This window comes from Carlito syrichta, unplaced genomic scaffold, assembly GCF_000164805.1.
Source record: "Carlito syrichta isolate Samal-C Ts95f unplaced genomic scaffold, Tarsius_syrichta-2.0.1 Scaffold302324, whole genome shotgun sequence".
In the NCBI taxonomy this organism is placed as follows: Eukaryota; Metazoa; Chordata; class Mammalia; order Primates; family Tarsiidae; genus Carlito; species Carlito syrichta.
The window spans coordinates 349,265-367,912 of record NW_007246420.1 but is presented as its reverse complement, the minus strand read 5'-3'; the positions used below and the strand labels follow the sequence as shown (position 1 = coordinate 367,912).

Genomic DNA, 18,648 nt, shown 5'->3' with positions numbered 1-18,648 from the left:
CACTGCACTCTAGTGTGGGTGACAGAGTGAGACTCCAACTCAAAAAAAAAAAAAAAAGAATTCTATTATATGGATGTTTTGTAAATTATTTAAGAAATCACTTATTGGGCAGGGATATTCAAAACTGCCCAAGCAGTTCCTTCAAGAGGCTTTTTGGTTTCTATGACTTGACCAACTTTTCATACTAAGGTCATATACATTTCAGAGATAGGAATATTTATGAATGTGTCATTGACTTTTGCCAGATGGGGTACAGATATTTGAAGTATTTGGCTGCATTTCTGAAGGATTTTTTTTTATTTTAGAGTATGAAATAGCTCTACTATTCTGGGGATTTCATCTTTCAACTGAGTGATTTGGGGAAATGAATTAATGATAATTTCCTAGAAAACTAAACTTACAAAAAAAAGATTATTTAAATCTTGGAGAAGAAAAAGACTTATGCAAGGAAAACAGAATAATCCAAGTATACTACATAGCTCAGTTGGTAATGGTGTTTACATAATTATAATAATATAAACTGAGTATTCATTAAAAAATTCAAGCCAGACATGGTGGTTCATGCTTATAATCCCAGCACTTTGGGAGGCCAAAGCGGGAGAATTGCTTAAACCCAGGAGTTAAAACCAGCCTGGGCAACATAGTGAGACTTGTCTCCACAAAAAGTAAGAAAATTAACCTGGCATGGTGGTGTACACCTGTAGTCCAAGCTACTTGGGAGGCTGAGGGAGAAGGATCTTCTGGACCCAGGAGGTCAAGGCTGCAGTGAGCTGTGATCATGCCACTGCAGTCCAGCCTAGGCGACAGGATGAGACTGTGATTCAACAACAGCAACAAAATTCATCTGAATATTCATTTACCCTGAAGTAGAATAAAATCATATTGAAAGGACAGGGGTACTACAACTATGCATATGCAGGGCAGGAGATGGGTGGGTGAAAGATAGCTAAAACTATGCCTTCCGTGATGGGAAATGAATAGACAGTGATTACAATTGCAGCAATATTAGCATTTATTTATTTGTGTGGAGTTTAAATACCAAAAGGAATGACCAAAAGAGGAGAAAATTGTTGCCTCTGGATTTGGAAGATGAGGGGCAGAGTAGCAGGGATGGAGCTCTTGGGGTTTTTTGTGATATTCCTTGAATAGCTATTTTTAACTTTTCCAGGTATAGGTCGATGCATTAATTATATAGGCATAAGTGGATTAATAAGTAAGTGGTAGGGTTATTCAGGTATAAATGATACAAATATCTTATTACAAAATTCAGAGACTTCAGAGAAGAACAAAATAAAGATCACCTGGGATACCATGAAGTAGAGGTGACGCAATAAAATTTTACTACAATTCACAGATTATTTTATGCGTGTACATGGATGCGTGTGTATGTAGTTGTTCTGCCAAAATACAATCGCATTACAATACTACTTTTTTTTTTTTTTTTTTGAGTCAGGATCTTACTCTGTTACGCAGACCAGAGTACAGTGGCACATTCACAGTTCACTGCAGCCTTGAACTCCTGGGCTCAAGCAATCTTCCCTCCTCTCAGCCTCCCGAGTACCTGCATTCACCACCATGCCCAGCTAGTTTTTTTATTTTTTATTTTTGTAGAAATGAAGATCTTGCTTTGTTGCCCAGACTGACCTTGAACTCCAGACTTGCCCTGGGGTAGAGGACAGAGACCAACTGGAAGACCTCCTGCTGAAGTGTCTAGGATTATGCTTTGATGTAGGAGAGTCTCTGCTCTGTCTATTCCTTGGCGTAGCTGATTTCTCTGTGGCTTTTGGGAAGACGTATAGATTGCCTAAACTACTACCTATTATAATTTGTCTGTGTGTTTGGGGCAGGGGTTCCATATAGAAATGGAGAAGTAGTATAGGTTTTTAAAATTTGGAAGCTCTGAGGTAATTCTCATGATTTTGCATTCTTCCCTTAGGTCTGGCTTCTGTGGACCTTGCTTCTCCAGTAAATGAACCTTGAGGAAAACTGAGCAGTTCTTGAAATTTTAAAATCATGGCTCATGTAAGTTGGTGTTTCTATTTGGAGTTCTGTCTTTATTTCCTCAGGTTGTGTGAATATTCTCATTCATTATTCTGAAACTTCCTAACAGAGCCCTATACAAAAACTGCTGCCCAGTCTTTCCCTTTCCAGTGAGGGATGGAGCCAGACTGCCCTGACCACTGCTTTGCACACCTCTCTTCTATGTCCACATGTACACTGACCAAATCACTTGGCATCTCTTGTGTGCTTCATAGCCATCTAGGGCAGAGATGGAACAGAAGTGAAGGCCCTAGAGGGTGGTATTTGATCTGAGACACTTAGAATAGCACTGTCCAAAATAATTTTAATTCAGGCTACAATATGGAATTTAAAGCTTTCTAGTAGTACATTTTAAAAATACAGAATAATATGCAAGGTATATAATATCTTAAATATTTCAGTAGTCATGTTAAAAAAAAGTAAAAAGAGGCCGGACTTGGTGGCTCAGCCTGTAATCCCAACACTGGGAGGCTGAGGCGAGTGGATTGCCTGAGCCCACAGGTTTGAGACCAACCTGGGCAACTTGGCGAGACCTCATCTCTACAATAAATCAAAAATTAGCCAGGTGTGGTAGCACACATCTGTATTTCCAGCTACTTGGAAGGCTGAGACAGAAGGATCACCGGAGCCCAGCAGGTCGAAGCTGGGATGGCCATGAGTGTGCCACAGCACTCCAGCCCGGGTGATGGAGTGAGACTCCAACTCAAAAAAAAAAGTAAAAAGGAGCACGTGCAATTAATTTTAATATGTTTTACTTAACCCAGTATAGCCAATATATTATCATTTCAAAATGTAGTCAATATAAAAGTTGACAAGATATTTTACTTTTTTTCTTTCTAAAATCTGCACTATTTGGTACACATTTTATACTTATAGTACGTCTGAATTTGGATTAGCCACAATTCAAGTGCTCAATAACCACATGTTGCTAAACTAGCATATTGGACTTTACATCTTTAGAGATCTTATGTAATATAATTTAATATATTTAAAAGTATAGAAATATCTAAGTATAATCATTATTAAGTGTAATGTATCCATAAGATGAACTACAAGAGTCCTCCTCATCTGAGGATACAATCCATGACCCTCAGTAGATGCCTAAAATCTTGCATAGTACTGAACCCTATATACAATGTTTTTTTTTTTTTAAATCTGATAACCAAGATGGCTACTAAGTGATTAATGGACAGGTACTATATATACACTGTTGATATGCTGGATAAAGGTATGATTCACATCCTGGGCAGGATGTAGGAGATAGCATGAGATTTTATTATGCTACTCAGAATGGTATGCAATCAAAACCATGAATTTTTCTGTTTAATATTTTCAGACTGCAGTTGACTGAGGGTAACTGAAACTACAGAAAACCACAAATAAGGGGGAGCTACTGTATTGTATAGTAAATTTAAAATATTCAATAAAGGATTTGTTGTAATAAGGAAAATTCTATGATATAATGATATTTAGGTATAAAGATCTGGAAGAAATTTCTTTAACTTTATGTGAAACTCTACTTTTTAAATATAGAAGCTGAGTGCGATGACTCAAGCCTGTAATCCCAACACTTTGGAAGGCAGAGGCAAGAGGATTGCCTGAGCCTACGTTTTAGAGACTAACCTGGACAACTTGGCAAGATCTTGTCTCTACAATAAATAAAAAATTAGCTGGGTGTGGTGGCGTGTGCCTGTAGTTCCAGCTACTTGGAAGGCTGACAGCTGCTTGGAAGGCTGAGGCAGAAGGATCGCCTGAGCCCAGCAGGTTGAGGTTGTGGTGGCTGTGAGTGTGCCACTGAACTCCAGCCTGGGCCACAGAGTGAGACTCCGACTCAAAAAAAAAAAAAAAAAGAATAGAGATTTTAGAATTCATTTTCAGGAAAAAATTCCATCAATTTTTTTTTTCTAATCCTGAAAGGAAAAGAGGATGGAGTAAATCATGTTTACTGAGATCTTTTTGTTTTAGGCTCTTTTTAAGCAGTGTTCTTATGAGCCTATTTCAGTTAATTGGGAAATTCTGGTAATTACCTGAACTTGTCTGGAAGTAACTAAAAGTATTTATCCCCTATACCAAAGTACATAGGAAGTTTGGGCTATAGCAGTGATAGGCAATCTACAAATACTACAGATTTGGCCCATGAGCCAAATTCAGACCATGGCCTGTTTTGGTACAGCCTGCAAGCTAATTACATTTTGAAAGAATTTTTAAAGAAAGAAAGAAACGGAGAAGAGGAATATGCAACAGAGACCATATATGTTATGTAAAATTAAAATTTTGGCCCTTTATAGAAAATATTTGCCAACCCTTGGTCTACATTAATAGAAATCTTCAAGAACATGTAGATATTCTGCTTCAATCACACTTCCTTACTACCTCCTACCCATATCACAGGTTTCCAGCCCCAGCCCATTCATTTGATATATGAAATGAATATATCGAAGCTGGGCTCGGTGGCTCAGCCTGTAATCCCACGCCTTGGGAAACTGAGGTGAGTGGATTGCCTGAGCCTGTGGGTTCGCAACCCGCCTGGGCAACTCGGTGAGACCTCATCTCTGCAATAAATCAAAAAATTAGCCATGTGTGGTAGTGCGCGCCTGTAGTTCCAGCTACTTGGAAGGCTGAGGTGGAAGGATCGCCGGAGCCCAGCAGGTCGAGGCTGCAGTGACCGGGAGTGGCCACTGCACTCCAGTCTGGATGACAGAGTAAGACTCCAACTCAAAAAAAAAAAAAGAAATGAATATATCATTGAGATCCTTCTTTTCTCTTCAAAATATTTTCTTTAATCTTACAAATAACACATGGGTTTATCATTTCAGGACTTGGTGGTGTTCAGAGATGTGTCTGTAGACTTTTCTCAAGAAGAGTGGGAATGCCTGAACTCATATCAGAGGAATTTGTATAGAGATGTGATATTAGAGAACTATAGCAACTTGGTGTCATTGGGTAAGCTTATCAGTGTCAAATAATTTGGAAATTCACAGGTCTGAGTTTCTGGACTGTCATTCCTAAAACTACCTGAATATCTGCTTTGTGGTTTGGCAATAGGCACAATTATTAAACACCTTTATCTCCCCCCATAATTCAATGGCTATAGCAGTCGTCGGCTAACTATGAATACTACAGATTTGGCCCATGAATCACATTCAGGCCATGGCCTGTTTTGGTACGGTCTGCAAGCTAATGTCTTTCTTTGTCTTTTCTGTTATCACCTCTCTTTAATGACATCTGGATATAAATTTTTAGACACAGCAAAACCATTGTCAAAGAAATCTGATTTTATAGGTCAGGTGTGGTGGTTCACTCCTGAATCCCAGCATTTTGGGAGACCGAGTTTAGAGAATTGCTTGAGGCCAAAGTTAGAGACCAGCCTGGGCAACATAGTGAGACATTGCCTCTACAAAAAAAATAAATAAATAAGCCAAGCATGATGATGCAGGCCTATAGTTCCAGCCACTCAAGGAGCTGAGGCAGAAGGATCACATGAACTCAAAAGATTGAGGCTGTAGATAGTGCCACAGCACTCTAGCCTGGGTGACAGAATGAGACTCCAACTCAAAAAAAAAAAAAAAAATCTGATTTTATACTGCTATAGATGGTCCATGTTTTTGTGGACTTACCCACAATGAGAATAGGAAGACAGAGGTATGTGGCTCTAGATATGAGAGGGGACTCAAAAAAAAGCAGAATTATTTTTTGGAAGGTGGGCCCCTTTGTAGTACAGGCTTCCCCTGCTAGGTAAATGTTCTAGGAACCCATTGGCATAAGTATACCAGCTAGTGTTGTTGTGAGGGGCTGCATTCAACTTCAGTGAAATTTTTATGGAGATTCCTTCTACATGTTTGCACATTTTATGATGGATGATTTATGAGCTCACTTAGCCACAATGAGCTGAGGGTTCAGCAATTTTTTACTAAAAATGGCATGACTCCTCTCTTCATCCAGTCTTGCCCTAGTGACTTTTTTTGTTTCCCTGGATGAAAAGTCCTCAAAGGTAAGTAATTTGCTGATGCAGAAGAGGTGAAACAAAAAAACAACAGAAGCTCTGAAAGGCAACCAAATTGGTGAGTTCAAAAACTATTTTGAGCAGTGGAAAAAGAATCTCGATAGGTGTATTGGATCAAACAGAGAGTACTTTGAAGGTGGCTGAAGTTTAAATATGTAAGGATAAAACAACTTTTTGTAAATAAATTTCAGTGTTTTAGCGGGGCTTGGTGGCTCAGCCTGTAATCTTGCGCCTTTGGGAGGCCGAGGTGAGTGGATTGCCTGAGCCTGTGGGTTCGAGACCCTCCTGGGCAACTTGGCGAGACCTCATCTCTCCAATAAATCAAAAATCAGCCAGGTGTCGTAGCGCATACCTGTAATTCCGGCTACTCGGAAGGCTGAGGCGGAAGGATCACCAGAGCCCAGCAGTCGAGGCTGCGGTTGCCGGGAGCGGCCACTGCACTCCAGTCTGGGTGACAGAGTGAGACTCCAACTCAAAAAAAAAAAAAAAAAAAAAAAAAAAAATATATATATATATATATATATGTATATATATATATATATATTTCAGTGTTTTTTGGGTCCCTCCTCATACTTATTAAAAGAGCTTATTCAGTGTATTTGATGCTGGGGTGAATCAACAGTTTGTTAAAACTCAAGTGGACATATTCAGTTTCCTACAACAGACATGTTATTTGACTGCTTTGTGATTAGTTTTAAAGTATATGAACTTTGCATTTAACATTGGATGAATATCCTGGCAAGAAACTTATTTTCTTCTTATCAAAATAATATTAAAAAATAGTACTTAATAAACACATCCTTAACCTGTACTAGGCATTCATATACACACTTATATTAAATCAAACCTCACAAGAATTCTATCTATACACATTACTATAACTTTTTTGCAACAGAGAAAACTGAGACACAGAGAAATTAAATTATTTGGTCTAGTGATGTTGGTGACAGAGGCAAATTTGAAACCAGTGCTCTCAACTATTCCTTTCTCTCAAGACAGAGCCTGTATGAATTAAGTTAAAATAAGACCATGTCCCTACCTCTCTGTTGTGTTTTTCCTTGTGATCCTAAAGTAACTCTAATAGGAATGTTTTCCAATCCTAAAAGTCTTCTTTGTTCTGAAGACTTGATCAAATAAATTTTTTCTTTATTATGTTTCGTTATTTTCTTTCAAGCAGGATGTTCCATTTCTAAGCCAGATGTGATTACCTTATTGGAACAAGGGAAAGAACCCTGGATGGTTGTGAGGAATGAGAAAAGAAGATGGAACCTAGGTAAGTGCTAATCAGGCAGAGGTAAGCCATTATGGACACATCTTTTAGATGTTGATTGTGAAAAAGAGACCTGAAACTTGGGAAGAAAACTTAGGTTTTCTCAGCATTAGCCACCGAAGAAATTTCATCTGCACTTCCACTTACCACTTGTTTCCTCTCTCTCTCATATTTCCCTCTTATTTCCATGGGGAACCTTTCTTCCCTAGGGATAACCATTTTTCTGTATTTTGGATCTAATGCCTTTCTTTCTCATCTTTTGTGTTTTGATTTTTGTGTATATATGTCTTCATTGCCCTCTTTTCTTGGAGTTTAAGTTGTAATAAAGGAGTCGTAGAATAAACAAGTAAATAAATAAATGGATTATGAAATATCCTGAAGTGATTAGGTGTTATGAGGAAAAATAAGTAAGGTGAGGATATGGAGAACTGTAGTGAGTGAATGGGATAATTTTAGATAGGGTGGTCAGGGAAAAGGAGCCATTTTTAAAAGGTTACAGTTGGCCATAGATGGGACCATTTGGGTGTCAAAACGCATAACTGTATTGTAACATACAAATATATGCTTAATTCCATCAATTCATAATGATACTAACAGCAAATTGTTCATCATTGAAAGCTACTAGAGAATTAACTCATTTGAAAAACATAAATGCAAAGGAAGAGGAGCATCTATCCTGCCTTTCTTATAAGAATTGTAGCCGGGCTCAGTGGCTCAGCCTGTAATCCCCCGCTTTTGGGAGGCTGAGGTGAGTGGATTGCCTAAGTCCACGGGTTCGAGACCCTCCTGGGCAACTTGGCGAGACCTCATCTCTACAATAAATCAAAATGAGCCGGGCGTGGTAGCGCACGCCTGTAGTTCTAGCTACTTGGAAGGCTGAGGCGGAAGGATCACTGGAGCCCAACAGGTTGAGGCTGCAGTGGCCGGGAGCGGCCACTGCACTCCAGTCTGGGCGACAGAGTGAGACTCCAACACACACACACACACACACACACACAATTTTAAATTTAAATTCATACAGGCTCTCTCTTGAGAGAAAGGAATAGTTGAGAGCACTGGTTTCAAATTTGCCTGTGTCACCAACATCACTTGACCAAATAATTTAATTTCTCTGTGTCTCAGTTTTCTCTGTTGCAAGCAGGTTATAGTAATGTGTATAGATAGAGTTGTTGTGAGGTTTGATTTAATATAAGTGTTTATATGAATGCCTAGTACAAGTTAACCATTAGATATGTTTATTAAGTACTATTTTTGCTATTTTTAAAATATTATTTTGATAAGAATAAAATAAGTTTCTTGCCAGGATATTCCAAACTTAAAAAAATAATTTTTAAAATCCTGGCCAGGATATTCCAAACCTAAAAACAAATTCTTGAATATCATCAAAACTCAGTGTCCACACTTCCAACTGTCTGATAAATAAAATTTTAAACAATTATTAAAAATAATTAATACAAAGTCCATAGGACACCATTGGTTGACATATCTTTGACATCTCTTTTAACCTACAGGTTCTGTTATTATCGTTAGATTTCCCTTGTAATTTATTTGTCAAAGAAATTTTTTTTTGGTCCTTGTATTTTCTCATATTCTGAATTTTGATGACTATATTCCCTAGGTGTAAAACATGTTCCTCTATCGTCTTCCCATAAATTGGTAATCTGGCTTTAGAAGCTAGACTTAGGACCAATTTTGTTGGCAAAGTTAGTTCATGGGTGATATTGTGTTCTTTCATTAGGAAAAATAATGTCTGATTGTCTCTATTTCTATGATGCTATCAGCACAGATGTTTGATGTTTCTGGATCCAATAGTTCATTATGGATTTTTAAATGGTAATATTTTAATTTTATCATTCCATCTTATTTTATTCATGACTATTTTTATATCTACTACCTATTGGTACAATTCTTTTTTTTTTTTTTTTTTTTTTTTGAGTTGGTTATGTATAAAAGTGCTTTTGGAGATAAATACTGAAATAAGTACAAGTGAAATGATAAAATATCCAGAATTTGCTTCAAGCAATAAGAGGAAAGTAGGTAGGGTAAAGTGGCTTACACCTGTAATCTCAACACTTTGGGAGGCCAAGGCAGGAGAATCACTTGAGCCCAGGAGTTTGAGACTAGCTTGGGCAACATAGTGAGACTTTGTCTCCACAAAAAATACAAAAATTAGCCAGGTGTGGTGGCACACTCTTGTAGTCTCAGCTACTTGGGAAGGTAAAGTGGCAGGATCACCGGAGCCGAGAAGTTCAAGGCTTCAGTAAGCTGTGATCATGCCACTGTACTCTAGCTTGGGCAACAGAGTAAGACCTTGACTCAAAAAACAAAACAGAACAAAAAACATGTTTATGGACATAAACAGGAAAACTGATGAAGCAGAGAGAGAAGAGTTTTGTAAGCAATGATGGGAAAGAGTGGAACCAATTTATGAAGGAAAACCATGCATTTGATTAAGATTCTGACATAGATTGATTGGATAGTGTGGTGGAGCGGAGAATACATATTCAGTATGTGATCAGTATGGATCTTCAGAAGTGCAATTTTGTGGTCGTATGTTTTTAACGTTTTCAGATCTCTTGATTCCCTAACACTAATGTTAATGTGATTAAAAACGCCCTGGTCATAAATAAATATTCTACATCGCATATTATTTTATACCAGCAAAAAAAGGTGATTAAAGGCGTCAGAACTCAGGAAACAGCATACCTCGGGGAATAATTTTATGACACAATAACTTGCTTCTTATTTTCTTTTTAAGTAAAGCCAATGCTCTGCAAATGGAAATAACACTTCTCCTTTTATATTGACCTACAATGGCCTAATACTTAGTTTTCACATTAGCAGTGTTTATTAGAATAAATCCCTTTGATTCAATAGCATCTAAACTAGTATTTGGTTTATTAATTTTAAACAGTTAAAAATTTACATATCTTAAAAGGTAGAATGTTAAAATTTTCTACCATAGGCTAATCTTTCGATGATTGTCCCAGTGTTTTGTTTCAATTTAAGTCCAGCTCATTCTGTATTGATTAAAGTACATAAAATGCATAGGCTTTTCATTCCAGTTTCAATTTCTCTGAAGTAGAACAAGAAGGCAAAGATACTTGTGATGCAATCTAAATGCAAAATGCTTTTTGAATTTTTAAAAAAATTATTATTTTTTTTGAGTTGGAGTCTTAGTGCATCACCCAGGCTGGAGTGCAGAGGCACACTCACAGCCACCTAGCATCGACCTGCTGGACTCCGGTGATCCTTCTGCCTCAGTCTTCCAAGTAGCTGGAACTACAGGCATGTGCTACCATGCCTGGCTAATTTTTAAAAATTTATCGTAGAGATGAGGTCTTGCCATGTTGCCCAGGCTAGTCTTGAACCCACGGTCTCAGGCAATCCACTTGTCTTAGCCTTGGAAAGTGCTGGGATTACAGGCTGAGCCAATGATCCCAGCCTCTTTTTGAATTTTGATCCATCAATCCTTTAATATTTTTTCATCCATACTTATTTTGACAACAATGCAATGTGCATTTACAGCCAGTCCTTCCAAAACATTCATCTCTCAGTTTTCATAGAAATGATTGCCTTTAAACATTAATCATTTTAGTTGCTTGCAAGAATAAGAACTAACATAGACAAATTTGGGAACAAATATTGCTGACTCTTTGGTAACAGACAGTTGTGTATGATAGAGCAGCCTCTTAGATATGAATGTCCAAAATGCCAAAGTCTTAATCTGGATTGTCACCTAAGTAGGGGGCCATATATGACCATTGCTGGCTCACTATATCAACACTAGGAATGTTTTTTTTTTTAAAGAAAACTTTGAAATTGTATTGAATAAATTGCATAACTGGTGCTAATTTGTTTATTTGTCCCAGTTTGTTTATGCTTCCTTTATGCCATTACTTTTTCCATTGTTTAATGTTTTTTGTGCAAATTTGTATGGGCTTTAAATGAACACTTACTGTATTATTAATATTTTACCTATTTTTGTTTTTGACTATAGATTTCTTTTTAGATTACTGGTTTTTAATTTTTGATTTGTGGGTAAATCTTTTGAAATTACTATCTTATCTCTTAACCTTTGTCATGCCTTTATAACTGCCTGCTTATTTACTACTATTATTTAGCTAATTATGTTCATTTTCCATGTACCATTTATATCTTTGTTTTATTAAGGCCCTAAATTGACTTTCTCCCCAAAATTCCAGAAAATTGTCATCATTTTGTGGATGGGGAGACAGAGAAAAACACACAGGTTTCATAGCAATATTTTCTGTGCCATTCATTTACCTGTCTCTGCTCAGATTGTATTCACATCATTTAAATTATTGTTTCTTTTTAATGTCTTTCTAGCATATACCTTTTTAAAGTAAACTTTTTGAAGTGTGTGTGTGTGTGTGTGTATATACACACATATAAAAAATACATAGATCATTAGTGTGCAACTAAGTGAACTTTCACAAAACGACCACACCCATCTAATCAGCATACAGATTTAGAAATAGAGGAGGCCAGAAGCCCCCTCCTCACTCCTTTTAGTAATTTCTCCCCACCAAGGTAATCACTCTCCTGACTTTTAACAATACCATAGATTGGTTATGTCTAGCTTTGTTTGTTCACCATTGTATTTATAAGATTGATCCTTGTTGCATGTAATTGTAGATTGTTCATTCTAATTACTGTATAGTATTGTGTTGTGTTAATATGCCATAATTTACTTAGCTATTTTTCTGTTGATGAACACTTGGAATTTTTACAGTTGGGCATATTGCAAACAATATTGCTGTTTTACAAATTTTTAAAAACACTTTTCAACTGGGCTCGGTGGCTCAGCCTGTAATCCCACACTTTTGGGAGGCTGAGGTGAGTGGATTGCTTGAGCCCATGGGTTCAAGACCCACCTGGGCAACTTGGCGAGACCTCATCTCTACAATAAATCAAAAAAATCAGCCGGGCATGGTAGCGCGCGCCTGTAGTTCCAGCTACTTGGAGGGCTGTTGCGGAAGGATCGCCAGAGCCCAGTAGGTCGAGGCTTTGGTGGCTGGGAGCGGCCACTGCACTCTAGTCTGGGCAACAGAATGTGACTCCAACTCAAAAAAAAACCCCAAAAAACACTTTTCTTCTTTTTAAAAAGTATTGAATTATTATTGCAAAAATTTTGAGAAAATAACATTTGAGAAAAGCATCTGTTTGCTCAGACGTTTACTTGTCTTTTATTATCGTATAAACCTGTTGATATGCCTGAAAAAAAACAACACTGAAATACTCTTTATGAAATACCCAAATAGCATTGGCTATGAGAACTTTAGGGGATATTTGGGGAATTGTATGAAGAAACAAACAGATTGAATATTTGTAACATAGATATGTATAATTACATAAATTCAAGTGAAGATAAATGAGTAGAGCTCTCATTATAGTGGTTGTAAAAGGGGACAAAGTTCACTCATGTCTATGCAAAATAAAGAAATTGAACTGCAGTGGAAATATCTGCAAGTGTAAGTGGAAAGGCAATTGGAAGGATGGTCAAGAGTAAATAAATTACCATGTTCCATTTATACACACACACACACACACACACACACACACACACACGTACAGACACACACATTTTTTTGAGTCAGAGTCTCGCTCAGTCAGCCAGACTGGAGCACAGTGGCATGCTCAGGGCTCACCACAACCTTGACCTCCCCAGCTCAGGTGATCCTTCTGCCTCAGCCTCCAAGAAGGCTGGGACTACAAGTGCATGCCTGGCTACTTTTTTGATTTTTTGTGGAAACAAGTTCTCGCTATGTTACCAAGACTAGTCTCGAACTTCTAGGCTCAAAGAATCCTCTTATTTCAGCCTTCCTAAGTTATGTATGTATTTTACTGAGACAGCTTAGATGTGCTTGTTTTCCATTTCTAAATGAAGTGATAAAAAGAGAACATTTAGAGACTGTAGCAGGACAACGTACTCAATAGTTGTTTGCTGATGATAAGAATTTAATGATTCACAGTTACTATGTACTGTGAATGGATTTGTTATTTCAATGGTGAGTGAAAAATTGTTTCTACCCTTGGGAAAGTTTAATGCAAGATCATAAAGAGAATAATAAATGCAGAAATTAATGAGTAACAACAAAATTGAGAAAAATGTTAAGGGACAGAGAATAAGTGACTGGGATAGAAAATAAAGGGTATAAATTAGATGAAGTTAGCGGGGATCAATTTTTTCTGATTTTTAAGATAATATCTGATGTATGAAAGGAACCCAATCATGCAAACCCAAGTCAAGATTTCTGGGAGATTGATAGCCAGTGAAACGCTTTATGAAATGGAAGATTGTGACATGTTCTAGGAGCAGAAAGGGTTCAAGTGTAATAGAGGTGCAGCAAAAGGGACTTGAGGTGATACTTATGGTAAAAAGAGTCAATCCATGTTATTCATGGTAAAGTGTTTACCCTTTATTCTGATTGAAGAGAGAAATCATTAAAAAACTTAAATGGGGATTCTCAAACATTGATCTGTACAAATAATCTGGTCTTAACATATCACTTTCTCTATTCTTTGTAGTTTTTTTCAAATTACATGACTCTTATAGAGTATTTTAACTCATTTACTTCAATTGGGCTTTATTTTGTTTTACTTTTAATTTTTTTATATTATAAAGTTTTTATTTGCTCATTTACTTTGTCTAGAATAGGAAAATATATGTTTATCTTGTTTTCTTTCAGATTTGGAATCCAAGCATGACACTAAGAAGTTATTCCAAGAAAAGAATATTTATGAAATTAATTTCTCTCAGTGGGAGATGATGGAAGGAATGAAAAGTCGTGGACTTGAAGACTCCCCTTTTGGAAAAGATTGTGAATATGAAAAGTTTGAGGGACGAGAAAGTCCTCACGAAGTGTATTTCAGGCAAGTGATGAAAACCATCCCTAAAAAAATGCCCCATTACAGAAAACTCACATCTCTTACTCTGTATCAGAAAAATCATAATAGAGAGAAACCCTATGAATGTGGGGAATGTGGAAAGGCTTTTAGAGTACGCCAACAGCTTACTTTTCACCAAAGAATTCATACTGGTGAGAAGCCCTATGAATGTAAAGACTGTGGCAAAACCTTTAGACAGTGTGCCCATCTTAGTCGACATCAGCGAATTCATACCTCTGACAAGCTCTATGAATGTAAAAAATGTGGAAAGATCTTTACATGTGGTTCAGACCTTCGAGTACATCAGAGAATTCATATTGGTGAGAAGCCATATGAATGTAAAGAATGTGGAAAAGCCTTTAGAGTGCGAGGACAACTTAATCTCCATCAAAGGATTCATACTGGTGAGAAACCCTATGAATGTAAGGAATGTGGGAAGGCCTTTAGACAGTATGCACACCTTACTCGGCATCAGAGACTTAACATTGCTGAGAAGTGCTATGAATGTAGGGAATGTGGTCAGGCTTTTCTGTGTAGTACAGGCCTTCGAATACATCACAAACTTCATACTGGAGAAAAACCCTACCAATGTAAGGAGTGTGGAAAGGCCTTTAGAGTGCGGCAACAACTTACTCTCCATCAGAGAATTCACACTGGTGAGAAACCCTATGATTGTAAGGAATGTGGGAAGACCTTCAGTCGTGGTTATCATCTAACTCTCCATCAGAGAATTCATACTGGTGAGAAGCCTTATGAATGTAAGGAATGTCAGAAGTTCTTTCGTCGTTACTCAGAACTTATTTCACATCAAGGTATTCATATTGGAGAGAAACCTTATGAATGTAAGGAATGTGGGAAGGCCTTTAGACTGTTTTCACAACTTACTCAACATCAGAGTATTCATTTTGGTGAAAAACCCTATAAGTGTAAGGAATGTGAGAAGAGTTTTAGACTGCTTTCACAACTTACTCAACATCAGAGTATTCATACTGGTGAAAAGCCCTATGACTGTAAGGAATGTGGAAAGGCCTTCAGACTTCATTCGTCACTGATTCAACATCAGAGAATTCATTCTGGTGAGAAACCATACAAATGTAAGGAATGTAAGAAGGCCTTTAGACAACATTCACACCTTACTTATCATCAACGAATTCATAATGTCACTTAATTATTACAAGAACCCTTCCATTGTGAATTTTTTTGTTAAGGAACATTAGAAAATAAACTTAGAGGAAAAGTTTTTGAATGTAGGAATCTCTTTTGATTTATCTTACAGCTAACTCAGCATAAGAAGTTTTTTATTTAAAGGAAAGAATGTTAATTTAATGAATATATAGAAGTCTTTCATATCATTCAACCTTGTTAAACTTTAGGAAATTCATTTTAGAAAGGAACTTTATTAAAGAAAAGCTTTTGATTGTACCTATCTCTCTGTATTCTTCTATGTGTGTAGTATATGTATGGAGGTTGCCAGGGCACCAACTCATTCTGAAAATTGATAAATAAGAGGAAAGAAAAGTTATTTATCCTTCATTTCCTGTATGATCTGTCTTTCAGGGCAACCAGAAGTGTGAAAGGTAAAGTTCTTCTTTATTAAAGAAATCCAACTAATGATTGCAGATAAATTATAGAAACAGAAAATTATGTCAGAAAAGCCATTTTGGAGCACATAATGAAATCACGGATCTAGGCATGATTCTAAGTAGAGGTTAAGATCTTTAAGTGAAAGGTTGGCATGAACTTTACAGCTCAGGCTGACAACAGCTGAACCCATGGATGAATCTTAACCTCACAAAAAATGTGACAGTAAGACATTGTGTGCCTTCCAATGTGATACAATAAGATATACACATCTTGCCAAAAATATTAAACCCAATTTTGATTAAGCCTCAAGATCTAACTCCCAGTAGAGAGAAAATTCAAGGAACAGAAGAACAAATTACATGATACAACAAGAAGCAATTAAGTCTAAAATATGTATAATTTTACAGGAGGAATGACATTTTAAGAAAGAAAGACAAAGTCTTACACATATTGAGAGAGACTTAAGAGACATAATCAAATGCAATGGAAGAGTGGTTCTTATTTAGATCATGAGTTGAACTAGCATGTAAAAAAGACATTTTTACAACATAGGAATATTCACAGTATTAGATAATATTGAGACACTTTTTGTTATATGTGTTAATAGTGTTATGGTTATATAAAAGTGTTTTTTCAAGATAAACTCTGAAGTTTATGCATATGAGATGATATGATGTGTGGAATGTCCTTTTGCTCATACAAAAGAAAAGTGAGGATGAATAACTTAAGTTTGGCAAAATGTTGGAAACCTAAGTCTTGGGTACATGGTTTCTATTTGTTTTGTTTTTGCTATTCTCTCTACTTTTGTGTATTTAAAATTTTTCATAATGTTCTTTTAAAGATAAAATTAACCATGAATTTATAACCAGTTTAAGTGAATGATTTTTTTTCTGTTTTTCTTTTTTGAGTCATAGACTCTGTTGCCCAGGCTGGAGTGCAGTGGCACCCTCATGGCTCACTGCAGCCTCAACCTCCTGGGCTCAGGTGACCATTCTGCCTCAGCCTCCTAAGTAGCTGGGACTACAGGTTTGCATCACCACACCTAGCTGATTTTTTGAGTTTTATAGAGACAAGGCATCACTATGTTGCCCAGGCTGGTCTTAAACTTCTGGGCTCAAGCAGTCCTCCTGCCTTTGCCTCCCAAAGTGCTGGGATTATAGGCATGAGCCACCATGCCTGACTGAAGTGAATGGTTTTTTGAAAATCTTTCCATATCAAAACTTGTGGATGTTGCCAAATCTCTATACATTGGGATTAAGATAGTAAGTACACTACAATGATTATAATTTATTCAGGAAGTTTATGGGTCCACATTTTATCTAGTTCACCTCTTTATATCAACTGTAGTACATGTTCCATATCAGACACTTCATATGCTTAAAGAATGAATAAAAGAAAGTAATCACTACAACTAAATGTGGAAATTAACAAACAAAAATTATGTAGCTTACATACTTCTATTTGTCAGCATTGATATGTACAATAAAAAATGGTTTTTATCCAAAGTTTTTTTTTTAAAGAATATCAATGCAGTCAAGACCTTTGATCACAGAATGCAAATAAGGTGACACAATTACAGCTATATGAATGATAAGTGACAGCTGTGGATTTTAAAAATTATAAGCTGCTATGACATGTATATAATGTGTGTATATATACATGGGGTGCCAAAAAATTATACATTATTTATTTATTTATTTATTTTTTAATTAATTAATTAATTTTTTTGAGTTGGAGTCTCACTCTGTCGCCCAGACTGGAGTGCAGTGGCCGCTTCCGGCCATGGCAGCCTCGACCTGCTGGGCTCCGGCGATCCTTCCGCCTCAGCCTTCCAAGTATACACATTTTTAAGTATGATGTTCACAGCAGTTTCTATTGCCCAAGCCACCAACTGTGGCATATCGCCCCTTCTTTTCTCTTTTCTTTCTCTAATAAACTTTGTTTGAAAAAATTTTTTTTAAAGTATGATGTTTGCTCAAAAGATAGCATTAATCAAATGAATGCTAGTATCACCATATGATGGCAAGACAGTCAAAGAAAATGGCAGAAGCACAGTTGAGTGAACGTCATATTACACATTGCTACCCTATCTATTACTTCAACTTCAAAAAGTAGTAGATAACATCTCTTAAAATGTGTGTATATTTTTGGCACTCCTGGTATATAGTGTGTAGGTGAATATATGTGTATATATACATATGTTATCTATTTTGAAGTAATCTAGTGAAGTATCTTTTGAAGTATCTAGTTGAAGTAATAACATCTATTTTGAAGTAATCTAGTGAAGTATCTTTTGAAGTATCTAGTTGAAGTAATAGATAACATATACATATGTTATCTATTACTTCAACTTCGAAAAGTAATAGATAACATCTCTTAAAATGTGTGTATATTTTTGGCACTCCTGGTATATAGTGTGTAGGTGGATATATGTGTATATATACATATGTTTATTTACACACATGTATTTTAAAATATTGAAAATCTAGTAGTATTTTATGGAAAAGAATCAAAATTGACTTGAAATGCTGAAAAAAAATGAGTAGATCGATAAACAAAGGAAAAATTAAGACTACTGGAGGATATCCTTTCTAAAAAATACATTTAGAATCTGATTTTTTTACATTTAAGAACATTTAAGAGTTGGTAATTGCTAAATTCTTTCCACCATAAAGCTGAATGACTGAACTAAATTTGATTATAAAACTAGATGAGGAGGGCCTACAAAAACAAAATCTAGTCATTTCCCATATGAAAAGAAATTTAGTAATTCTTCTACTAGCAAACTGTATTCAACTGTTAAGCAAGTATATAATGTAAAATCATGTATGTGAAATAT

General features: G+C 36.4%; 1 protein-coding gene across 4 annotated transcripts in view; it reads left to right on the top strand.

The window, feature by feature from the left end:
* The window catches only part of LOC103258666 (zinc finger protein 30 homolog), an 18,752-nt gene extending 2,854 nt beyond the window's left edge, over positions 1 to 15,898 (top strand). Inside the window, exons 2-5 of one of the 4 annotated variants that reach the window (XM_021711497.1) lie at positions 1,937 to 2,022; positions 4,857 to 4,983; positions 7,221 to 7,316; positions 14,027 to 15,393. In XM_021711497.1, coding sequence (XP_021567172.1) covers positions 2,014 to 2,022; positions 4,857 to 4,983; positions 7,221 to 7,316; positions 14,027 to 15,393 — 1,599 coding nt within the window. In that variant the 5' untranslated portion in view covers positions 1,937 to 2,013. Of the gene's footprint in view, positions 1 to 1,936; positions 2,023 to 4,804; positions 4,984 to 7,217; positions 7,317 to 14,026 lie in introns of those variants that run through there. The other 3 variants (XM_021711496.1, XM_008056328.2, XM_021711495.1) reach the window with 3 other exon arrangements.
* The last annotated feature ends 2,750 nt before the right edge of the window (positions 15,899 to 18,648 follow it).